This window comes from Sinocyclocheilus grahami, unplaced genomic scaffold (genome assembly GCF_001515645.1).
Source record: "Sinocyclocheilus grahami isolate Dianchi unplaced genomic scaffold, SAMN03320097.WGS_v1.1 scaffold438.1, whole genome shotgun sequence".
NCBI lineage: Eukaryota > Metazoa > Chordata > Actinopteri > Cypriniformes > Cyprinidae > Sinocyclocheilus > Sinocyclocheilus grahami.
The window spans coordinates 745,142-771,128 of record NW_015505617.1 but is presented as its reverse complement, the minus strand read 5'-3'; the positions used below and the strand labels follow the sequence as shown (position 1 = coordinate 771,128).

General features: G+C 37.0%; 2 protein-coding genes across 2 annotated transcripts in view; one reads left to right on the top strand and one right to left on the bottom strand.

Annotated features, from left to right (window-relative positions):
• Nucleotides 1-2,905: 2,905 nt before the first annotated feature.
• LOC107551939 (lariat debranching enzyme-like) lies at nt 2,906-6,166 on the bottom strand. The gene is made up of 9 exons (XM_016233724.1): nt 5,819-6,166; nt 5,446-5,570; nt 5,191-5,271; nt 5,032-5,117; nt 4,647-4,871; nt 4,463-4,540; nt 4,152-4,330; nt 3,793-3,821; nt 2,906-3,710 (listed from the first exon to the last, which is right to left on the bottom strand). Exons 1-9 carry the CDS (start codon nt 6,013-6,015, stop codon nt 3,235-3,237), a joined length of 1,476 nt encoding a protein of 491 aa, XP_016089210.1. The 5' UTR covers nt 6,016-6,166; the 3' UTR covers nt 2,906-3,234.
• Nucleotides 6,167-6,982: 816 nt separating this feature from the next.
• The window catches only part of LOC107551954 (armadillo repeat-containing protein 8-like), a 24,232-nt gene continuing 5,227 nt past the window's right edge, over nt 6,983-25,987 (top strand). Inside the window, exons 1-18 of the mRNA XM_016233761.1 lie at nt 6,983-7,065; nt 11,139-11,215; nt 15,232-15,303; nt 15,633-15,775; nt 15,944-16,041; nt 16,123-16,215; nt 16,496-16,576; nt 16,674-16,749; nt 17,967-18,057; nt 18,146-18,206; nt 18,374-18,574; nt 18,746-18,841; nt 18,993-19,075; nt 19,681-19,762; nt 19,843-19,929; nt 20,744-20,836; nt 20,923-21,072; nt 22,318-22,413. Coding sequence (XP_016089247.1) covers nt 7,018-7,065; nt 11,139-11,215; nt 15,232-15,303; nt 15,633-15,775; nt 15,944-16,041; nt 16,123-16,215; nt 16,496-16,576; nt 16,674-16,749; nt 17,967-18,057; nt 18,146-18,206; nt 18,374-18,574; nt 18,746-18,841; nt 18,993-19,075; nt 19,681-19,762; nt 19,843-19,929; nt 20,744-20,836; nt 20,923-21,072; nt 22,318-22,413 — 1,728 coding nt within the window. The 5' untranslated portion in view covers nt 6,983-7,017. The remainder of the gene's footprint in view (nt 7,066-11,138; nt 11,216-15,231; nt 15,304-15,632; nt 15,776-15,943; nt 16,042-16,122; nt 16,216-16,495; nt 16,577-16,673; nt 16,750-17,966; nt 18,058-18,145; nt 18,207-18,373; nt 18,575-18,745; nt 18,842-18,992; nt 19,076-19,680; nt 19,763-19,842; nt 19,930-20,743; nt 20,837-20,922; nt 21,073-22,317; nt 22,414-25,987) is intronic.

The following is a 25,987-nucleotide window of genomic DNA, read 5'->3' as shown; positions in this document are numbered from 1 at the left end:
CCTGTTTGAATATAACCGGAATGGCACTCGAGGTCAACCATCCAACTTGAAAAGTCATTAAGAAGTGTAATTTGACGTCATTTTAAAGATGGCTGAGACTACAGCAGCATTCCATTGGTTATTTTGAACTGGAAATGGGAGAACTTGAGATTTGTGTGGAGCAGGACATGACTGGAATGGTTTGAGATCGGAATAGGGAAATGTAATTTCTAATATAGCGTGCTGCAGGAAAACCCAGAAACAAGTGAGCATTGTTGCACTTCCTAATCCATTGTTCAGAAGTTAATGGGTTTTAGTTAAATGCCTTAAAGTTTGTGGTTAACACAAGAGCAAGATATTTTCACATTTTATTCTATGACATAAAATACATCAGTAATATCCTACACATGATTTCTTAATGTCTTGAAACAAGAAAACCTGTATACTCACTAGTCCACTTCTACAGCCTTGTGTTTACTCTCAATTGAATTTTTAGTCTGTTTATTGCCTAACATTAGCTTTTTACTTCTAGGAATTGCATTTATGCTTCAAAATTCATATAAATATGTGTTGTTTTCACAAACGAATAACATATTTCACAAATTAAGATTATCTTTATGAATGTCTAAGTATCATAAACTTTTGTTGGTCACAGAGCTCATTTTCTGTGGTTATATGGTTTCTATGGTTATACTGTAGATATTGCTACTTTAAATATATTAACTATATTATATGTACACTGGAAAAAAAGTGTAGAATATCATGCATTTTCACAAAACTTTTTTTTTTCTTTAATTAAATAGTTTCATTGTTTCTACACTGGTGATTATTTTCAACTAAAAATGTAAAATCTAAAAATGCACATAGACCTATATGACAGCCGCTATTCTTAAGCCGCTTTGGATAAAAGCATCTGCTAAATGACTAAATGTGACCCTGGACCACAAAACTAGTCTTAAGTGTCAATTTTTCAAAATTGAGATTTATACATCTGGAATAATAATTATAAGCTTTCCATTGATGTATGGTTTGTTAGGATAGGGCAATATTTGGTTGAGATACAACTATTTGAATATCTGGAATCTGAGGGTGCAAAAAAATCTAAATATTGAGAAAATCGCCTTTAAAATTGTGCAAATGAAGTTCTTCGCAATGCATATTACTAATAAAAAATTAAGTTTTGATATTTATGGTAGGAAATTTACAAAATATCTTCATGGAACATGATCTTTACTTAATATCCTAATTATTTTTGGCATAAAAGAAAAATCTATAAGTTTTACCCATAAAATGTATTTGTGGCTATTGCTACAAATATACCCCAGTGACTTAAGACTGGTTTTGTGGTCCAGGGTCACAAATGTCAATTTAAATATCATGTCTAGAACATTGGGGGGACCATTGTTTTGAAGAAAATATAAAGACCAGACCACTATGGTAATGGTAAAGGAACTAAATAAATAAAGGATTTAAATGGATTTAGTGGAATAAATTCAAAGAAGACAAAAGAACAGTAAAATAACAAGAATAAGATTTTTTTTTTTAAGTAATCAATCTGAATTGCAAATAATATATTTTTACTTTAAAATATGCACCCATTCAATTTTAGTTGTATTCCTAATGTTGAAAACGCAAAACAGAACAATGCTATTGTCGTCACAATAATTATGAATTACATGAATCACATAAATGACCGACCTGCTTTCAATTCCAAACGGTGGCATTTCACAAAAAAAGTCGAATAGTTTGCTTCACTGGATATTAGAGTCAAGCTGACTGTTGCTACAGTAACGACGAACACACCTTTCATCTCACAAGCTCTTATTTCAGTGTTGTTTACTTGCAATTTTCATTCTTACATTCAGCATTAACAACAAGTCAAAAGGGGTAAGCTTTCAACTGAACTGTTTAGCCTACATGCATTTAAACGCTTATCTTGCCCCGTCCATGCAATGAATGGAGCCGGCCCCGGACTGAGATCGAATATACAAAAAAGACATCAGGATCATATATTATCTAGACTTGATGCATTTACAATAGAATGGTAAAGCCAAGTCAATCACCACAAAGCTAATAAAATAACAGTCCAGACAGAGTAAACTTAGGCGTGTGATGTGATATATTTGGTTAAAAAAATAGAAAGAAACAGATCATTAAAACTCATCATAAAGGAAAATAAATGACAAATGCAAGATAAAAACTCATGGTTGTGGTGTTACTTTATACACATGAAAATGCCCCAAAAATGTGACATTTTTGAAAATAGTTTCTCTTTAGTTCCTCACACTCACACTCAAAAAAACCCTGCTCTTTAAAAACAATAGTTACCAAGCAGATTAAATCAGTATTGTAACCCATTCAACTCTTCAGACTCAAACTATCCGGCAGATCATACTTGGTAGTAATTTGCTGATCAAAAACTATAATTGCATTTATCTAGCCCTCACTCTCTTCATCTTCTACTGCTGTGTAGATACTCTGGTTTCTCCGTTTGATTTGAGGTGTGCCACCTGTGTGACTTGCTGACCCCCGTGTCGTCTCCCCGCTGGTGCGTTTGGGGACCCTGGCTGGTGTAAGGCCCCCCTCCTCTTCTGAGCTGCCCTGAGAGAGGGATGCTGAAGGAGGGGGAAGAGAAAGCGGCCGCAAGGAGCGTAGTGGAGCCTACTTGCAATTTTCATTCTTACATTCAGCATTAACAACAAGTCAAAAGGGGTAAGCTTTCAACTGAACTGTTTAGCCTACATGCATTTAAACGCTTATCTTGCCCCGTCCATGCAATGAATGGAGCCGGCCCCGGACTGAGATCGAATATACAAAAAAGACATCAGGATCATATATTATCTAGACTTGATGCATTTACAATAGAATGGTAAAGCCAAGTCAATCACCACAAAGCTAATAAAATAACAGTCCAGACAGAGTAAACTTAGGCGTGTGATGTGATATATTTGGTTAAAAAAATAGAAAGAAACAGATCATTAAAACTCATCATAAAGGAAAATAAATGACAAATGCAAGATAAAAACTCATGGTTGTGGTGTTACTTTATACACATGAAAATGCCCCAAAAATGTGACATTTTTGAAAATAGTTTCTCTTTAGTTCCTCACACTCAAAAAAACCCTGTTCTTTAAAAACAATAGTTACCAAGCAGATTAAATCAGTATTGTAACCCATTCAACTCTTCAGACTCAAACTATCCGGCAGATCATACTTGGTAGTAATTTGCTGATCAAAAACTATAATTGCATTTATCTAGCCCTCACTCTCTTCATCTTCTACTGCTGTGTAGATACTCTGGTTTCTCCGTTTGATTTGAGGTGTGCCACCTGTGTGACTTGCTGACCCCCGTGTCGTCTCCCCGCTGGTGCGTTTGGGGACCCTGGCTGGTGTAAGGCCCCCCTCCTCTTCTGAGCTGCCCTGAGAGAGGGATGCTGAAGGAGGGGGAAGAGAAAGCGGCCGCAAGGAGCGTAGTGGAGCCTCTGATTCTGGTGCAGAACATGGGGGCGGTAAGATCAGTCTATTAGCCATCTCTCGCTGGGGACTGCTGTCTCTATCGCTGTCCTGGCTCCCTACCTGCCCTTCTGGAACCACTGCGTCTGTCCCTTTCCCCTCGGCACATTCTACTCCCTCATCCTCTTCCTCCACCCATTCGTCCTCAATGGTGATTTCATCAGGATTATAGGAGCTGGAGAGGCCGGAGGTGTCAGTGGGGTACTCACTGGGTTCGTCTACTCAAAGAAAACAATAATAACGACTTTGTTCAACGATTTCTTCTCTTCCGGGTCAGTCTGCCACCATTCACAAGAGTACCGTGTGGTACTCTCATGAATGGGGGCAGACTGAGCCGGAAAATAAAAAATCGTTGAAGAAAGTCGTTATTTTTGTTTTCTTTGCACATAAAAAGTATTCTTGTAGGTTCATAAAATTATGGATGAACCACTGATGTCACATGGACTATTTTAACAATGTCCTTACTACCTTTCCGGACCTTGAATGTGGTAGTTCCCTTGCTGTCTATGGAGGGTCAGAAAGCTCTTAGATTTCATCAGAAAGATCTTAATTTGTGTTCCGAAGATAAACGAAGGTCTTACGGGTTTGGTACGACATGAGGGTGAGTAATTAATGACAGAATTTTCATTTTTGGGTGAACTAATCGTAAAATGATGTGCATGAAAATGTAGTCATTGTAACATAGTCTGTACTGGGTATGCAGTCCATTGTCTTGTGGGGGGTTCCAGAAATTGCAGGATGGTTTCTGAAGGCTGTCTGTCGCTTTCAAGATGGCCAGCCATTCTGGATCATACTCAAGGTGCACAGAGGAGCCCGGTCGGTCTGCTACCTCCACAATCTGCAAAATCAAAACATTCATTCACTCACATAGACTAGATCTACTACTTGGGTCTTACAATATTTGGACAAAGTGGATACTACTGGAAGAGCTTGAAACACGTTTTGTTGATGGAAACAGCAGAATAATTACCTGAAGAAAGTCTCTATGTGGAAGACACTTGTCAAGTGAGAGAAACTTGGTGATCTTTGGGGCAGCATTATTCTTAGCCTGTTATGATAAATAGCCTGTTGTGATTTACTTTATAATGAATAATAAACTCTGGAGATTGTGATGATATATAGGTTTATATCTCTCAATTTTTATATATACCCACCTCGTGCTGCATCAGTGCAGCAAACTTCACGTGCAAGTGAGCTGAAAACCAGTAGGTGGGCTGCATGTGGTCTAGAAGCTCTGCAGCAGCAGGGCTGCCCAAGGTACCGCTCTCCACTTCCTGTCTGAGGAACTTCTTCTGGCGGATAAGCTGGTTTGTGTTGCCGTAGTGATAAATGCCTCGCGGCCAATCGTGCGTCATGAAGATGTCTATGGGCATCTTGATCTGGAGGAGTTATTATACATGGATAGCAAAATATCATTTCCATCTTTTTATGAATTAAACGGTAAATTATATTTTGATCACTTCTTTCTCTTGATGCATTTAAAATAGATTTTTTAAAATATAAAATTACTGGATTTAAGGATGTCACTTAAAGATTTACCTGTTTAAGTTTGAAGACATCAATGTTCCTTATGTGGTACACGCTGCGCAAAGATTCTGGGCTGTATGGTGGGAACTCAAAGTGTCCTGAAATTGCATAGAGTTCGGAAATGTGATTTTTGGGTCTTATAACAACCGATTTGAAATTGTTCAAACTCACCTTTCTTGTAATCGTGGGATTTAAATATTCCTGAAACACCGCCAATCCGTACACCTTTAAAGCGAACAATGCCAGCATAACCTGACGAATGAGGAACATCAAATCCATTGAGAACCGCTATTTAAGTGCTATTAAGAAAACCATAAAAGTCTGAGCATACAACACTGAAACACAAATTTAGTACTACACTTATTAATCTTACTACATATTAAAGTAATAAAGTTTGCATTTGTGAGTATGAGCCAAAGATCTCACCCAGGTAATAGATGTTGGGGGCCACCCAGCCTCCATATGGAAGCTCCTGCAGATGGTTTGAGGCCTCATGGTTTCCGCCAATGAAAATCGTCAGGACAGGAGCCTTTTTCTCACCAGAGTAGTACCTTGGAAAAACCGATGGACATGACATGAGAAACGATGGTCGACCAATACCAACGTAATGCTTACTTAACATTCACTCAAACATATTTGAAAAACCAAATGTGCTTTATCCACTGACTTTAAATAATTCACAAATAAATATGCAATCACTGAGTATATTCAGTCTCTGTAGTACAGTAAATGACTCTCATTGTTTAATGAAACATCTATCTACCGTTACTGAATAATACCGGGTGTTTGCTTAACGTACTTGTAGAAAGTTTGCATGTGTCTGTATTTGGCAGGCACCGCCATGCACTTCATGTCTCCTTCATTTCTGACAGCCTGGAAGTCTCCGCAGCACAGCAGCAGATCCACCTTCACACCTTCTTTATTCTCCAGGTAACTGATGCTCTCATAGATCTGATCCAGCTCTCCATGACAACAGCCTTCTACTGCCACCTTCATCCTTGTATCTCTAATCCACAGCCTTACGCTCAAAGACGACAAATCGTGTTACCCATCGCACAGATGATCAACCTTTTTACATATTAGACATAATTCTTCCAGCCGCCGCTTTTGCCTCCCTGAACTCTGCACATGCGCAGAACGGTCACGTGACCAGTGCATTAAATGCGTTTTTATTCTTCATCCACACTTTCCTTCATTTATATACGTTCTTCATTTTTATAATAAAAATAATGCAAGCTTTGATTTAAAGACTGATCAGCATTCGGTATGCACGTTAACAGTATATGGAATGTATATAATGTATAATGAAACAATGCAATGCAAAATTATTTCTATGTAATACTCAGATTTTCTACTGTTAAATGTTTTTACTTGTTCTTTTCTTTGTATTGTTATTCATATTCATACCAGTACTTTTTTTTGCTGTTGTTGTAATGGATTTTGCAAATAATGAAGACGAGGCAAAGAAAGTGCGGCCAGTTGCGATACGCGTTGTCACGTGGCGCATGTTACTTTTCTCAGCGATATTCGGGGAGGACCAATCGAATCACTTGTGATTAATAAACAAACGAGTTCTTCAATCAGTTAAAAGAGACCGCTGCATCGAGGGATTTTTTTTATTTCATTTCTATTTCAAGTACCCATATTTGAAATTAATTAATGGGAAAAAATATGAGTTTTTTGGTGCACAAATGTCCACTGTAAGAAAGATTTGAATATGGCTCAAAGGAGGATACATCTCTTTTTTTCTCAATTATTTAATTTAATTAATAGATGAGTAATGAGAAATAGTTGTTATTGTTTAAATTATGCATTGCTTCTATTTTACATTATTTTAAATAGTTTATTAAAAAAACAAGTATAAGCTAATAAGGTGTGGAAAGTGCTGCTCTGCGTGTTCTGCTTTATCAAGCATGTGAAGAAAGTGCTGCTGTAAATACTCCGCTGATTGAGCTGTGTTTATGTGGAAAGTGCCGCTGTGAATGCTCCGCTGAGTGAATGATGGCGTGCCTGCTGGAGGCCCCTTTACGCATCAGCGTGTTATCTGTGAGTCTCTTTGATTATACCCATTAAAACCTTACCTTTTCACTTGAGGATCACTTAGATATACACTAGACACGTTAGATAGACTTTAGCGATTGATCTTAAATTAAACAATGTGGTTTTTGATGGCTGGCTGTGTGTTTATGTGGTCAACATTAGATCTGGATGTGCTCAGACCTGTACAAATCAAAGTTATATTTAGTTTTCAGTCTATATTTAGAGCTGGGGCTCCAAAAACAAAATCAAACCTGCTTGATATTCTCTGATGAAGCTGTTAAATGATGATCTGATGGGCTAATGTGGTGGTAACGCCCCCCTTTTGACAGCCCTGTAGTTCTGTCCTGTATGTTTTGACACATGTTGATCTGCCCTCACTGTGGTGGAGCCCAGGTGCAGTGATGCTGTCAGATGTTGTTGTATACTTGTGTTACTGGATGATTAGCCATCTCATCACGTGCCGATACTTACAATTCTAGTCTAGAAAAAAAAAAACATAAACATGATGATTTTTTTGTAGGGGACATCATTCAAACTTTAGCCTTCATGTTCGGTTTATTATCTTCCCTTGCCATACATTGAATGTGCTCCTCTGATCTAATCAACCCTGCAGTGTGATATTGTTAAAACTTTAACCCTTTGTTGTGTGATATGCTCTTTTCAGAAAAGTAAATTGTTATCCCATATATTAACGCTGTTTCTGTATAAAGTCAGTTTGATCATCACAAGTATTTTATACCTGTGGTTTCTGAGACTCCAAACAAATCATTTTTAATCAGTATGAAATTGTGTTCATTATCTTTATTTGTAAAAATTAAATATTTTGAAGTGTAAAACAATCTTGAAAGTCTTTTAGATCCCAAAAACAACATGATGACTAAGATGTAAGGATGTTGTGACTTGGTGTGTGTATATAGATATATATACTAGGGATGCACCGATATGAAAATTTTGGCCGATACCGATAACCGATTATTCTTTATTTTTGAAAGCCGATAACCGATATGTTGGCCGATAAATCTATATCCAAATTGTTATATACTTTTTGAGAGCCTGATTACAAAAAAGGTCTCATCATTAAAAGCCACATCCCAAACACTTCAACATAAGCAGCCTAGTTTGAACGGTGTACGTTTAAAAAATATTTTTACTCTCCCATTACCAAATTTAGTCATAAAAAAGCCTTACAAATAAATAAAATTATGCATAAATAATGCAAACAAGTCACTGGACATCATTACACATGTAAAGAATCAAAATGAATGCGCCACAGATCAATAAAACGGAATAGCCTCTGCACGGACAATAATTAAATGATTTTAATTACTAAACCATATTGTTGATGAAAATAATAAGAGAAAAATACAAGTGGTTGTTGTTATTAATAATATATCAATGATTTTGAAAAAGTAACAAATTAATACCACTGTTTTAAATAGCAGCCATTGAGCTGCAGCTCAAGCTGAAGCTGAAGAGCTGAATGAACACGGTAAACTGAAGCGTTTTGCTGGCAGCTTATTTAACTCAAGGAAATGCATCCTGAGATTAATATTAATACAACATAAACATAATATTACAACTTATATATGTACAAAATGACGCAGTTATTGCATGCTATAGTCAGAATGTGTGATCCTGTTGTGGATGCGCTCTTCCCATAACAACGCGCTGAAACACGGCAACTAAACCCAAAGAATTCACAACGTTTTATTATAATAATGTTCTCATTAGAATGTTATATACACGACATTCCCAATCATAGTTATTAATGTTGTGCACTGCTGTTTGAGTTTATCACCGGTAAACTGAAGCGCTCTTTTAACTTAACCAAACGCATTCTATATGAGATAAATCAGATATACATCAAATAAACACAATATTACAACGTACAATTGCACAAAAGGCTGCAAACGAACAGCGCGCATCTGAAGTGTCTCTGAAGGAAATAATGCATTATTTATCGGCTTTAAGATATCGGTCAAATTTTCTTATCAGGCCGATACCGATAACAGAAAAAATGAGCCGATATGGGCCGATACCGATATGGTGGCCGATATATCGTGCATCCCTAATATATACACACACACACACACACACTACATATAGCTGTGCTTGTCTCTCAACTTGTATCTGTTAGTATATTAACTACTTCATAGTAAGAATATCCAATGAAACAAGACTAGTTTAGCACTGGTTTGCATAGAGATCTTATTTCAGATGTCAAATAAATGTTAATTAGTCGTGTTGCAAGAATTTCAACTTGATTCATTTCAATTCTTTATCCAAGTAATTAGGGCTGCAAAATGATTAATCATGATTATGGCATTCAAAATAAAAGTTTGTTCAAAATAAAAGTGTTTACACACTGTATGTGTGTGTACTGTGTATATTTATTATGTATATATAAATACACACATACATGTTTATATTAAGAAAACATTTTAGATTTATATATATATATCATCATATATATATATAACTAGGGCTGGACAATAATTCAATATCAATATGTATCGCGATATAATTTTTTCAATAACGGTGATATGATTTTTAAACACATTTCCGATATACATTACCAGTGTTCCCCATACATTGATTTATTTGTGGCGTTTGACTTCGTTGAATAAACATGAGCACTGCACGTTTCAAAATCAAAACGCATCGCGGGTGTTTTATATGAATGTATCTCTGATCACAGGAATAAATTACATTTTAAAATCTATTCAAATAGAAAGCAATTTTAAATAGTAAAAATATTTCAAAATATATGTATTTTGGATCAAATAAATGCAGGCTTGGTGAGCAGAAGAGAATTCTTTAAGAAACATTAAAAATCTTACTGTTCAACAACTTTTGACTGGTATGTTAGCCTATAGTTTGAAGTAAAAAATATTAATATTAATAAGGAGAGTCTGAGATTTATTTGACAGTGATTTCACATTTCTTGTTTGTATGAAGGCTAAATACCAATAAAAGGTGAACATTTATTTATTTGCGCCATTTTTTCCCTAAAATATTATATAGTTTTATAGGAGTAGGTTTCATAGAGTTGGCAAATTAATTTTTCATGAGTTTGTAGGTACAGAGATCTGTTGTGGCCGTTCTTGGCCGTTTTTATGAGGCTTTTTGAATAGTGTTCATATCGATATCGGAATTATATCGTATCGACCGAAATTAAGAAATATATTGTGATATAAATTTTGGCCATATCGTCCAGCCCTATATATAACATATTATATTTTTATATAATATAAATTATATTATATCCTCCGATGTCTGGTGTTCTCTTCATTTCCTGTATTATTGTCTGACGTTATCCTCTGTGTTATTGTTTGATGATATCTTCACATATTTGATGTTTATTATAAAATGTCCTTGAGCTCTGGAAAGGTGCTATATAAAACTTATTATTATTATTATCATTATAATACAAGTGTATGTGTATATATATATATATATATATATAATATACACAGTACACACTCATAACATAAACATAAACTTTTATTTTGAATTCCATTAATCACAATTAATCGTTTTTCAGCCCTACAAGTAATTGTCTAAACTGACAGCTGAATATTTCTTTAGGGCTGGGTAATCATAGAGAGATGTAAAACTGTAATTTATTAATTATCCCAAATCATTCAGATTCATTGTTGAAGTCTGTTGGAAACTCATTTGTGCCAGAACAGGTTAGGTTGGTACAGCGAAACACCATTATGTTACATTATGTTCTAAATTGTAGATAGAGTTCATGTGTGGATGCAATGTTTTGAAGCATGAAGTGACATTTATAGCAGTGCCAAATGATTGCATAGATGCTTTGGTATGTTTGGGGTGGATGTCATTCACACTTTTCCCTGGCCTGAAATTGCCATCTCTGCCTGTACAAGTGAGTTGCAGTGTTTGAGGAGATGGGAAACAGGTCTCTGCTCTCCTTCTAGAGCAACTGTAAGTGTAAACAGACCAAAGTATTGTGAGCCAGGGAGGAGGCTATGGGGCGAGACTGAAGGTGTTTTGATTCCTCAGATGGGATGACTTTGCTGAATCATCTTTGTGCTGTCTTTGTCACAATGCAGGAAGTCACAGCCACGAGTCGCCACTATGTTGACCGGCTTTTTGACCCCGACCCACAGAACGTGCTGCAGGGAGTCATGTGAGTAAACAACCATGTGTCCCTCCTTGTGTGTAGCGCTCTGCTCTGTTGTAGTTCACCATGCTCACTTTCTGAGTGCTAAAGATGAGGCTGTCACCATAGGAGGTTGTTTTTAGTCCTTAGAGAGCAAGTACATGTTAGTTCTTTTTTTGTTTAATGTAAGATGCTCTGAGGTGCTGTACTTGTGTGTTTATGTGAGGTGTATCTGCCATCAACTAACACATTAAGTTTTTTGCATTTATGCTGATTTATAGTCATGTCAAGAAATGATCATTTCAGCGGGATGAATGTGATCTTGCGTTGCACCACTGATAGTGTTGTTATAATCACTACGAAATGCTGGTTTCTTTCAGAGTTGGGGGTGTGCTAAAATAATTATGATGAATACCAATTTGCTTCCGCTATAATTGATGTTGTCCAGTCAGTGTACATGGCCTTGTGGGCAGTGCGCCTACTTGTAGCGCCATTGCACTTTGGGTGTCTCGAGTTCAAGTCCCGGCTTGCGGACCTTTCCCGATCCCACCCCCCTCTCTCTCACCCACTTCACTTCCTGTCGACCTGCTGTTCTATCTAAATAAAAGGCATAATATGCCAAAAATAAATCTTTAAAAAAATAAATAAATAAAAATGAATGCTGTGTCCAAATCCTTCTGGAAATTTCTTAAAATAGAAATTTCGAATTAGCTTTTATTTAAATTTTTTTATTAATAAAAGTAAATAATATATATTAATTTTATTTCAGTTTTAGTAAACTTAGTATTTTAGCTTGTTCCAATTAGTTAAAAGAATTTATAATTTTTTTCTGAGATTTAAAAAAAAGATTCTAATCTGATATTTATATTTTATTTCAGTTATTTATTTCAATTTGTTTTAGTAGTTTTAGGCCCAATCCCAATTCTGTTTTATACCCCTTGCCCTTCTATTTTAAACCCTTCCGCCTACCCCTTCCCCTTGTCCCTTGAAACCGAGTGTCAATGGGTAGGGGTGAAAATATTCCCCTAAGAATTGGGACACCACTACTATGCCGTCACACGTCATCATACGTCAATACACACACCTCTGCTGGTGTGAATTAGAGCCTTTAATTATCGTTCTATATTAATGCGCTGCTTACTGACACACACACACACACACACTCACACACACATCAGAGATCGCGCAGCTCACACATCCAGGAGCAAAGATACTTGTCAACTCTGCCCCACGACTTTTATTAATAACAGTTTAAATACTGAATCGCTACATTATATTTTTCAGCAACAAGAGGATAAAATTGCTGTTTTTGAAGTAAACTCACTCTAAAAAGAGAAACATCTCTCTCTCTCGCTGTCTCTCTCTCGCAATATTTGAGAAAAGGGTTTAGCGATTTATAATTATTGGGGGTACTAGCCCTCCTCAATGTCTACCGTGGTCATCGCCCTGATCAGACATGAAAATATGTTGTGTCACTATCGTGCAGTCTGTAATGATATGACGTTAGCAAACTTTAGCGATTTTTTTTTTGCAAACATTTCTTTGAGTAACATGACCGTAAATACGAACTCACGATTGAAAGTAACATAAAACAAATGATTACTTTTTCGTTAAAATCGTTATTAATGCCCAAAAATGCTTACATTTATGTGTCTTTTTGTTCGCTCGGGCAGCCATGTTGCCGCTGAAGCCGGTTTACGCTGAGATAATTCATATCCCTTCATTTGAAGTGTGGTCCTGAAAAATCTTCGTTTGAAGGGCTATCTGGCCCTTCCCCTTACCCCTACCCCTCCAACCAAAAGAGAATCGAGACACCCCTACCCCTTCACGTGAACGCGCGAAAGGAGGGGTAGGGGAAAGGGCAAGGGCTAAGGGGTAGAATTGGGATTGGGCCTTAGTTTCCTTTTCTATTAACAATAGCAACACTGGGCAATTTCATATTTCTTTCTCCTTTTTTCATTTCCTGACAAAGGCAGAAAGCACTTTAGTGAAAATGGAACAAAATAAAAGAGCAAATGGTGCACATTAAGTTTGTAATTAATGCTCTGTGTATCTATTATGACTTTGTTCTGCCATCCATTTTTGACTTGAATGTTGCATGAGTTCATTGTGATTATGGAACATTTGTAAATATTTTGGGTACTGTTGATGAAGAATAGCATCAATAAAGCATCAATTATGATTGCACATGCCTCTGTCCTTTTAGTGCAAAAAAGCCTTCTGGAAGAGAAAAAGAAATATAATATTCAATGGCTTGTCCATTTTGTTCAGAGGAGAGTATAGTTACATTACCTCTGTGTGCTATATGTGCATTCAGGTAATGAGTCATGAGATGAGAGTCTGCTAGGAGGGTGTTACTGTTTGCTCTCATTATCAGCCACTCTGCTAACCAGTTACGTTTGACATGTTCAACAAAGACAGCAATGTTCTCTGCTAAGCTGTTTTAAAGGCTTAGTTCACCCAAAAATGAAAATCAGTCTGTGTTTTACACCCCCTCAAAGCATCCTAGGTGTATGTGACTTTCTTCTTTCAGATGAAACCAATCGGAGTTATATTAAAAACTGTCCTGGCTATTCCAAGCCTTTCAATGGGAGTAAGCAGGTGTGAGAGAAAAGTGTTTATTACGTTTGAAATATGGATATTTATCTTACAAAATGCATGGATTCGCTACAGGAGGCCTTTATTCACCCCCTGGAGCCGTGTGAGGCACGTTTTATTACGGATGCGCGCACTTTATGTCACGTCTTCTGAACTGTTGACAACCAACACCCGCTTACCCTCATTGTAAGGCTTGGAGGGACCAGGACCATTTTTAATATAACTCTGATTGGTTTCGTCTGAAAGAAGAAAGTCACATACACCTAGGATGCTTTGAGGGTAAGTAAAACACAAGCTAATTTTAATTTTTGGGTGAACTAACCCTTTAAACAATGTAATTAATTTTGGTTTAATTATTGTACATGCAGTTTCCATATTAATTGAAATACTAAATGTAACATTTTTATTCTAAAATGTTTGTCTCATACCGAAGGACTCTTTAAACCTTGTGAAAAATAATTGGCATATGAAAAATAATATGATTTTGAATTTTTTTTTTTATGTTTTTAACATGTTAAATGTTTTTGAAAGAAATTTCTAATGCTCACCATGGCTGCATTTATTTGATAAAAATACAGTAAAAACAGAAATACTGTTAAGTATTATTACAATTTAAAATAACTCTATTTATTTATTCCTGTAATGGTAAAGCTGGATTTTCAGTCTTTTGTAATTAGGTAAAAGTCTTTACTGTCACGTTGATTAGTTTAATGTGTCCCTGCATAATACAAGTATTAACTTCTTAAAAAATAAAAATAAAAAATACCCCAAACTTTTGAACAGCTCTGCTTTATTTACAGCGGCAACCATGGAAATGCTGTACCGCTGCTGTTCCATAAGTGCCACCTGCTTTCAGAGAGTGAATTTGCATCTAATTCAGCCTGTCTGCTGTTTTTGTTTCATGCAGATATATTTTATAGTATAGTTTTACAAAACTAAAGTCAGACCATCCTGTTTTTGCTACAAATTTCAAATTATGCAGTCCAATTTAGTTTAAAAACGGATCATGCTGCATGTATGTATGCAGAATCTTTGTGATTAAAATGCAGTAGTTGCCTCTAATCTCTGATTTCTTTTGTTTGTGTTATTTGTTTTAAAATGTGTTATTTGAATTTGTTTTGTTCACAAAGAAATGTGCAGCATTTTGTCCAATCAATAATAAAAGTCCACCATTTCATGTCTTAAATCTCATTTGGTCAAAACAAAATTGTGAGAAAATTGTATCGTATCGTATCGTGAGTTGAGTGAATTGTTACATCCCTAAACTTAAACTCAAATTTTGAAGTCAGCAACCACAGTACAGCTTTTTTAACCCAGCTTGTTGTTTATCTGACCAATAGCACCCTCAAAATTATTTATTCTGTTCTTCTGTTGATCAGTTTCTATGCCATAGAAAAGGTATGTTTTGCACCATGAGTTATAAGTGATTGCACCTTTATTGACAGTGACATGAAGAATGCTGTCATCGGAAACAACAAACAAAAGGCCAACCTGATTGTGCTGGGAGCCGTGCCAAGGTATGTCCACCCACTTTACCCTTCTTTCACCAATAGTACTGCAATGAGTTTTGACACAGCCAGTAAGGTTGAAAATCAGCTAATGTATCCAGTTGTCTGGGCTGGGCTAGAATATAGCAGCAAAATTACAGTGAAGTCCAAAAGTCTGAGATTATATTCAAAATCTGGGATTCAAAATCATATTTAAACCTGTAAATAAACAAGGTTTATTTAGTTAAGACACTCTCTTACCTTAGTGACGGCAAAAACAGTTTTCTCTGTTCTCTGTTTTACATGCTATTCACTGCTGATGAGGATATACGTGTGTGTGTGTGTGTTTGTGTGTGTAGACTCCTGTATCTTCTCCAGCAGAGCTCCTCGAGTCTGGAGCTGAGGACTGAATGTGCGGTCGTGTTGGGCAGTCTGGCAATGGGCACAGAGAACAACATCAAGTCCCTGGTGGACTGTCACATCATCCCAGCCCTACTTCAAGGTTCTTGCTCTGACTATTCAGTCTATCTTTCATATTACTGTTTTAACTGTATTTTTGATCAAATAAAATAATCAAATGCCGCCTTGATGAGCATAAGAGACTTATTTCTAAAAAAAAAAAAAATCTTCATGATACGAAACTTTTGAGCAGTGTTTTGCATTTTTGCAGGTCTCTTGTGTTCTGATCTGATCTTCATTGAGGCATGTCTGCGCTGTTTAAGAACCGTCTTCATCAGTCCAGTCACACCAGTGCAGCTGCTCTACACAGTGAGACAACATGCACATTCTGAAATTACATATGTACATGCATAAACGGAAGTGTGATCAGCATGTTTTAATTTGCATCAGGACCCCACCGTGATCCCCCATCTCATGTCCCTGCTGAGTCGGTCACAGCACACACAGGAATACATCACGCAAATCTTCGCCCACTGCTGCAAGGTAGCACACACAACTCTGTGTGCATTACACATCACATATGCATTTATTCAGAAATATAAAGGGAATGGTTCCAGCTCTAAATTCTGATTAGATTAGCCACATACAAGCTTTATTTCAAGCCTTATTAAGGATTAGCCAACATGCACCTGTGGCCACGCGCCAAACCATAAAATGGTTGCAGTATTACAGTTTAGGCTTCTTGGCAAAGTAATCTTTTCTTTTCTATCGAAATAATTGGCTCTATTGAAAAATGCATTGAATAATTTTAATTTGTGTCCAGACTCCAGAACATCAGACGGTGTTGTTCAACCACGGTGCCATCCAGAACATCGCTCCTCTGCTCATCTCTCCCTCCGATAAGGTACAAAAAGGAAGTTAATTGATTTTGCTTTTGTAATTATATTTTTAATGCATGTCGTGTGTTCGGAGTAATAATGTTTTGTGAATCCTCTCTGTAGGTACGGATGCAGGCGTTAAAGTGTTTCTCAGTTTTGGCCTATGAGAACGCTCAGGTTTCCATGACACTGGTGAATGGTGAGTACGACCTCTATCTACCATCTTTTGATCACCACTAATTTTGTCCTCCTGGCTTACGTTCATCAGAGAATCTCTGTGACTTCTCTTTTGTGTTGCAGTTTTTCATTTTCGTTGGTAATATCTGAATCACTGTTCAGTGAAATAAAATAATAGTGCAGAACAGTAGGTTTTTGGAAGTAAAAAATACCATTCAGAAGCTCCATAGAGACAGTTTGAGGTTGTTAAGTGAAGATAAATGCTTCCGTAGAAGCCACAATGCAGTGTGTTAGAAATGTAATTTCTGATTTTGGTGAAGAACTACATCACTGTTACCATGGAGAAGTTGCGGTAAGCTTTTGCTAGTCTAACTGGTTTACGTTATCTATTGGAAAGCCACCATGGTACTGTAGCTATATACACTAGTGTTAAAAAGTTTGGGGTCAGTAAGATTTTTTTTTAATTCAACACATATACATTAAATTGATCAAAGTGGCCGTAAAGACATTTACATTCTTACAAAAGATTTCAGTTTCAAATAAATTCTGTTGTTTTGAACTTTATCAAAGAATCTTAAAAAACAATTATTAGAATTTCCACAAAAATATTAAGCAGCACAATGGTTTAATATTTATAATATTTATAATAAATAATGTATAATAAAAATAATAAATAAATGTTTCAATGTTTTAAATAAATGTATCAAATCAGCATATTAGAATGATTTCTGAAGGATCATGTGACCCTGAAGACTTCAGAAATGGCTGTTGAAAATTCAGTTTTGCCATCACAGGAATAAATTACATTTTGTATTACAAATGTATTAAAATAGAAAACCGTTTTAAATTGTAACCATATTTCACTATATCACTGTATTTTTGATCAAATAAATGCAGCCTGTGAACATAAGAGACTTGAAAAAACCATTTAAATAATGTTACCGACCCCAAACATTTGAGCAGTAGTGTATAATACCTAGTTTATGGTGTAGTGTTAGAGCCTAAAAATCATCAGCAGTGTTTTCTCCTATCAAATTACATCAAAAAGACCGATTCAAAATTATTTTGCTCATTGCTTATTAAAATGCTCATTTTATTATTTGAATCAGATGTGGTTATGTAAGAGATGTTTGGTTTGGTTCAAAGCTTAAAACCTTTATTTGGGTTTTCTGTATGTTAATAAAATAATACTTCAGCCTGCTGAAAATCATATTTTGTGTATATGTGTATGTTTTTCAGTGCTTGTAGATGGTGAGCAGCTCTCTCAGGTTTTTGTTAGAATGATGCAAAGGGACAAACCCATTGAAATGCAGCTTACAGCCGCCAAATGGTGAGTAAATCTAATCCTGCAGGTTATTTATAAAAATTCATGTGCAATCCCTTCAGCTTTTACAAACTTGCACACTTTTTTCTCTCAGCTTAACATACATGTGTCGAGCAGGAGCCATCAGGACAGACGACAACTGTATTGTACTAAAGGTACCTCCAAAAAAATTCACATTTGTGTAATGAATGAATGTGATGAATGCAAAAGTGTCATTTAAAGTGCATATGAACTAGTTGTGTGTGTGTGTGTGTGTGTGTGTGTGTGTGTGTGTGTGTGTGTGTGTGTGTGTGTGTGTGTGTGTGTGTGTGTGTGTGGACAGACTTTGCCGTGCCTGGTGCGGATGTGCAGTAAAGAGCGGTTACTGGAGGAGAGGGTGGAGGGGGCTGAGACACTAGCCTACCTGATGGAGCCAGACGTAGAACTGCAGCGGATTGCAAGCGTCACTGACCACCTCGTGTCCATGTTGGCTGACTACTTTAAATACCCAAGCTCCGTCAGCGCCATCACTGATATTAAGAGGGTAACGTCACAAACACACATTTCATTAGCTTTCTGAATTAAGACATACCAGAGACTTCTGTTGTTTTTGTATAAAGCCTAGTATGTAGATTTCAAGAGTGGGTGTAACCAGGTAACTTTTTCTTTTCCAATGAAATGAAATCATTTTAAGTGATCGTTTGTCTTCCTATAGTTGGATCATGACTTGAAACATGCACATGAGCTGCGACAGGCGGCCTTTAAACTCTATGCCTCACTGGGCTCCAATGACGAGGATATCAGGAAAAAGGTATTATGTCATGTCATGTCATGTTAGTGCTCTGTTTTTCAAAAAATCAACAGTGTGACTTGACTACTTTGATACCCTGACAATTAAAACAGGTTATTAGGTAGATGTGGTGATTGTGCTAAGGATGTTAACATTAATTTCCCTACTACAGATTACAGAGACGGAAAATATGATGGACAGGATTGTTAGTGGCCTATCAGAATCTAGTATCAAAGTACGGTTAGCAGCAGTCAGGTATGACACACATATTCTTTTAATCGTCTGTCAAAAAAATTTGGAGAATGAAAACTGCCATTGTACACTACCATTAAAAAATTTGGGGTCTGTAAGAATTTTTTTATTTTTTTTTATCAATATTTTTATTCTGCAGCGACGCTTTCAGTTGATCAAAAGTGACAATAAAAAAGATTTTGGTTTCAAACAAATTTTGTTCTTTTGAACTTTCTGTTCATCAAAGAATCCTGAAAAAAAGTGTCATGGATTCCACAAAAATATTAAGCAGTACAATTGTTTTCAATATCTGATAATAATAAGAAACATCTGAGAAATATCTGAGAATAATAAGACATTTTCAAATTGTAATAATAATACACAATATTACTGTTTTTACTGTACTTTTGATTAAATAAATGTACCCTTGGTGAGCATGAGACTTCTTTCAAAAAAAAAAAAAAGTAAAATCTTACCAACCCTAAACTTTAGAATAGTAGTGTAAATGTTAAATGTATTAGTTGAAGAGGTACGACAGTTTGATATTGAAAGAATTCAAAAATAAAACAAAGTAAAGAGGTTTTGGTTTGCTCTTTTATTTCCATTTATTTCTTTAAAATTTTCTCTAGATGTCTTCACAGTTTATCACGGTCTGTACAACAGTTAAGGACAAGTTTCCATGATCATGCAGTATGGAAGCCACTAATGAAGGTATGATATCCGGATGATGTTGAGTGAAACCTGGAGGCTAGTCAAACCCTAACTGAATGCACATTTGTTTTTGTGGGTAGTTATTACAGAACGCACCAGATGAGGTCCTGGTCATGGCCTCTTCAACACTATGCAACCTACTGCTGGAGTTTTCACCCAGCAAAGAGGTAAAGTACACACACTTTGTTGGTTTATTAGTATTATACAACCAGAATTTAAAATTTCTTGCAGTAAGTGTAATATAATTATTGAACTACTTCAAACTGAAAACCTTCAAACTACTTCAGACTTTCTGGTCAGGTGTTCTCAAGCCAACATCAAAGTTTGTCTTAAACTTTATTATTAAATTAAATATTTTAATAATCACTGACCACTCATGTTTTCTTTGTGCATAAAGGAATATTATTTTAAAAAGACAGAAGAATAACGTTGTTAATACAATTATTGTTAATACGATTATTCTCAATGTCGCTGGTCTTAAGTGATTGTGTATGTGTTTGTTCATAACTGAATGCACATTTGTTTTTGTGGGTAGTTATTACAGAACGCACCAGATGAGGTCCTGGTCATGGCCTCTTCAACACTATGCAACCTACTGCTGGAGTTTTCACCCAGCAAAGAGGTAAAGTACACACACTTTGTTGGTTTATTAGTATTATACAACCAGAATTTAAAATTTCTTGCAGTAAGTGTAATATAATTATTGAACTACTTCAAACTGAAAACCTTCAAACTACTTCAGACTTTCTGGTCAGGTGTTCTCAAGCCAACATCAAAGTTTGTCTTAAACTTTATTATTAAATTAAATATTTTAATAATCACTGACCACTCATGTTTTCTTTGTGCATAAAGGAATATTATTTAAAAAAGACAGAAGAATAACGTTGTTAATACAATTTTAATTTTTTCTTTTAAACAAAGATGAGTGGATTATTCTCAATGTCGCTGGTCTTAAGTGATTGTGTATGTGTTTGTTCACAGCCTATCTTAGATTCTGGGGTCATAGAGTTACTATGCAGCCTCACACAAAGTGACAGCCCAGCTCTAAGAGTCAATGGCATCTGGGCTCTCATGGTAAGACCAACTGACTTCGGTCCACACCAAAGCTTCGGTATGAAAACACACTATGTCATCAGAAGCCATAATGTGTTTTTGTGCAGAACATGGCCTTCCAGGCAGATCAGAAGGTGAAGGTGGAGATAGTTCGAGCTCTGGGCACAGAACAGCTCTTTAGACTCCTGTCTGATCCTGATACCAATGTGCTAATGAAAACACTGGGGCTGCTTCGAAACCTGCTCTCCACCCGGCCGGTAAGTTATATATGCAAGTATATACAGGTGCATCTCAAAAAATTATAATATTGTGAAAAAGTTTTTTTTTGTAACATTTCAAAAAGTGAAACTTTCATATATTCTAGATTCATTACATGTAAAGTAAAACATTTCAAGTTTTTTTGTTTTAATTTTGATGATTAGAGCTTACAGCTAATGAAAGTCAAAAATCCAGTATTTTAAAATAATAGAATATTTACATTTGAGTTTCATTAAATGACCATTCCCTACTGTATAAATTCTGGGTGTCTCTTGTTCATTGAAACCACAATAATGGGGAAGACTGCTGCCTTGGCAATCATCCAGAAGACAATCATTGACCCTCTCCACAAAGAGAGTTAGTCACAGAAGGTCATTACTGAAAGGGGTGGCTGTTCACAGAGTGCTTGTAGAGTTGCAAAGACTAAAGTCTCAAATCCAAAGAGATATTCTTTATAAAAGTTAAGAGTCAGCCATGCCTACCTAAAACGACTCGTTCTAACACACCCCCACATATCTACGTCACTATGTGGAAATATTAGCGTAATGCCGCTCAAATGTGCACGCAAAGAAAGAAGGCGTGGTTTCAGGAACAGCAGTCGTGTTGCTGCAGCCATGTCAGGGAGACGCTGTGTTTCAGTCCGAAAGCAAAAGCACTTTATTTGGCCTTCCAGATGTTCGAATTTGTGCAACGCATTTTATGGACAACAGTTTTTTGAACCTAGAAGAGTACAAGGCTGGCTGTGCACAAAGGGTAAATTCACCAATCTCACAGTCGAATATTCACAGAGGTGTTATGATCATGCCATTTTGGCTATATGGGGGTGCTCAAATGTCTGTCACAGAAGGTCGTTACTGAAAGGGGTGGCTGTTCACAGAGTGCTGTATCAAAGCATATTAAATGCCACACCTCACTGTTGCTGTCATTTGTGCTAAAGGAGCCCCGACCAAGTATTGAGTGCATAAATGAACATACTTTAAAGAACTTGAACTTTTCTGTTTTGCAGATCCTTTTTTTTTTTATTGATCTTAGGAAATATTCTAATATTTTGAGATACTGGATTTTTTTGACTTTCATGAACTGTAAGCTCTAATCATCAAAATTAAAACAAAATAACTTTTGAGATGTTTTACTTTACATGTAATAAACCTAGAATACATGAAAGTTTCACTTATTGAAATGTAAAAAAAAAACAAAAAAAAACTGTCTAGCACACACTAATTGTCTTTCCCTGTCTTTGGTAGCATATAGACCAGATCATGAGCTCACATGGGAAGCAGATAATGCAAGCGGTCACGCTTATCCTGGAGGGAGAACACAGCATAGAGGTCAAAGAGCAGGTGAGCTGCTCAAACACCCTAAGATGACATTGTGCTTACTGGGTCTTACTGAATCAGACTAGTAAGATTTCTCAAGCAACTATTATGTTCCACAGGCGCTTTGTTAAAATAATGTTCCCAGTTTAATACAAGTTAATCTTTGTGTCCATTCAGGGTGTATGTAGAAGTCCTTGAAAATTATTAAATTCTTAAAATCATTTTTTAAAATGTAAAAATGTTCATATCTTATGTCCCATAGGAAAAGTCTTTAGCTCTTTTGTCCTGTTATCAGTTGGTGTTCCTCTTTTTTTTTTCTTTTTTTTTTTTTCTTCTTTCTGAATGTGCACAGGAATCAGTTATCAGGTTTTGAGTGTGATACATTGTGGTGCATTAAACTGGCATTTTTGTGGCATATATCATTTGTTTTAATGTTTTTGAAAAGTCTCTTATTCTCATCAAGGCTTACAGTAAACCAGTAATATCGTGCTCTGAAATGGATCTTTAATTGTTTTCTGTATTTCCCAGTTAAAAATAAATAAATAATAATAGTAATATATATATACTGTATATATATTAGGGGTGAATAGTCGATGATTCAAAAGGAGGAAATAAGATTTGGTTGAGTTACGCTGCAGTAAAGTGCTTCATTGCAGTACTACGTTGATTATCTCTTTAGCGCGCAGCGCGAGCAGTACAAACAACAATGCAGAATATTAATAACTGGGACTGTCACATACATAATATTATAATGAGAACACTATTTATACTGTGAATTTTTAGAGTTTAGTTGCCGTGTTTTTGCACGTTGTTGCGTGAAAGAAGGCGTGGTTTCAGGAACAGCAGTCGTGTTGCTGCAGCCATGTCAGGGAGACGCTGTGTATCAGTCCGGAAGCAAAAGCCCTTTATTTGGCCTTCCAGATGTTCGAATTTGTGCAACGCATTTTATGGACAACAGTTTTTTGAACCTAGAAGAGTACAAGGCTGGCTGTGCACAAAGGGTAAATTCCGACATTGCTATGACAATCTTGTGCTTCTGAATCAGCGACTGTAAGTATGTTTTGATATTAGTTTAAGTATTTGCTATTGACGCAGATAGTGGATAATCGCAGCGCCAGCTGGATAGGTCCAGGAAGAATACCAACGTAGTGACGTAAACTGAGCTGAGGAATATAAGCCACTGCAGCTCAGCGCCCCTCCTCTTTCGCTTTCTCGCCTTTGGATTAGGTTATAGTGTTATTAGATCTCATCGTCAAGTACAGCTTTCTAGGAGCAGCGGATTATTCATCCTCCCAAGCTGTGATGATAACTTTGCATTGGATTGAAAACTTCTCTTATTTATCTGACTAGTTCGGATTTATTATTGGGCACATTGCGGCAGGACTGCCGTATTACAAGCTCGGTAGCTACCTGTGTGTGTGCTTCCAAGTGACGGAACGATCGTTCGCCTTTTGGATTGTTTACATTGTAGCCTGCTGGTAAATTTTCTTGATTATTTTGCTCTCAGACTGTTACTGTAGGGTGTCAGTTACCTCAAGGTTCTATCCGGGGGTATGCCACCGTATTGTTGACTACTTTTTTTTGACCGGGGTTGTTTTATTTATTTTTATTTTTTGCTGTCATTGTATTTTTTGCCCTGTGTTATCTGCCAATGGTGCTAACCGTGGGTGTCTGCAAGTGATTTCAAAACATTTCAGCCGGTTTATATATATCGTGTATATATTATTTATCCTTGTATAAGATTTGGTTGAGTTACGCTGCAGTAAAGTGCTTCATTGCAGTACTACGTTGATTATCTCTTTAGCGCGCAGCGCGAGCAGTACAAACAACAATGCAGAATATTAATAACTGGGACTGTCACATACATAATATTATAATGAGAACACTATTTATACTGTGAATTTTTAGAGTTTAGTTGCCGTGTTTTTGCACGTTGTTGCGTGAAGAACACATCCACAAAAGGAGTTCTGTTTCATTCCTCCTGACCGCCAGAGACCGGGTTACATATGGCGCTTTTCCACTGCATGGTACGACTCGGTACGGTTCACTTTTGGGGGGTTTTCCACTGGGTACAGTACCTGGTACCTGGTACTTTTTTTAGTACCACCTCGGTTGGGGTTCCAAGCGTACCGTACCATTACCAAAACGTGACGTGTAAACTCTGCTGATCACGGATTGGCCGGAGAGAATCGTCACTACCTGCGTCACTGAACATGCGACACAAACACAAAAGAACCGCTAGATTTAAATCAGCACAGCCAGTGAAGGATTGAACGCAACTGTTTTGAATGAGCGCACCTTTTTTAACAACCAAAAAGTGGCTGTTCCACCTGTTGAGGAAGTACAGATGTTCCTCTCGTTGATAGCAGAGGAGCGGATCCAGCGAGAGCTTGATGGGGCAACGCGGAATGAAAAAGTTTTTTTAGGAGTCGCGGCAGTAGAGGCGGTGCAACTATAACGACATGTGAATAATCCCGCCCATTCTAAAGCGATACTAAACTGCAGTGGAAACGCAAACCGAGCCGTACTGAGCCGTACCGAGCCGAGTCATACCACGCAGATAGTGGATAATCGCAGCGCCAGCTGGATAGGTCCAGGAAGAATACCAACGTAGTGACGTAAACTGAGCTGAGGAATATAAGCCACTGCAGCTCAGCGCCCCTCCTCTTTCGCTTTCTCGCCTTTGGATTAGGTTATAGTGTTATTAGATCTCATCGTCAAGTACAGCTTTCTAGGAGCAGCGGATTATTCATCCTCCCAAGCTGTGATGATAACTTTGCATTGGATTGAAAACTTCTCTTATTTATCCGACTAGTTCGGATTTATTATTGGGCACATTGCGGCAGGACTGCTGTATTACAAGCTCGGTAGCTACCTGTGTGTGTGCTTCCAAGTGACGGAACGATCATTCGCCTTTTGGATTGTTTACATTGTAGCCTGCTGGTAAATTTTCTTGATTGTTTTGCTCTCAGACTGTTACTGTAGGGTGTCAGTTACCTCAAGGTTCTATCCGGGGGTATGCCACCGTATTGTTGACTACTTTTTTTTGACCGGGGTTGTTTTATTTATTTTTTTTCAGCGGCAGGGACTGGGAGACTGGTCAGGGTTGAGGGAAAGCTGAATGGAGCAAAGTACAGAGATATCCTCAATGACAACCTGTTCCACAGCGCTCAGGACCTCAGACTGGGCCAAAGGTTCATCTTCCAACATGACAATGACCCTAAGCACACAGCCAAGGCAACACAGGAGTGGCTTATGGACAACTATGTGAATGTCCTAGAGTGGCCCAGCCAGAGCCCTGACTTGAACCCTATTGAACATCTCTGGAGAGACCTGAAAATGGCTGTCCACTGACGGTCCCCATCCAACCTAACCGCACTTGAGAGGAATTGCAAAGAAGAATGGTAGAAAATCCCCCAATCCAGGTGTGCAAAGCTTGTTGCATCATACCCAGAAAGACTCGAGGCTGTAATTGCTGCCAGAGGTGCTTTAATTAACTACTGAGAATACTTATGTAAATGTGATATTTCAGTTTTTTCTTTGTAATAAATTTACAGACATTTCTAAAATTCTGTTTTCACTTTGTCATTATGAGGTA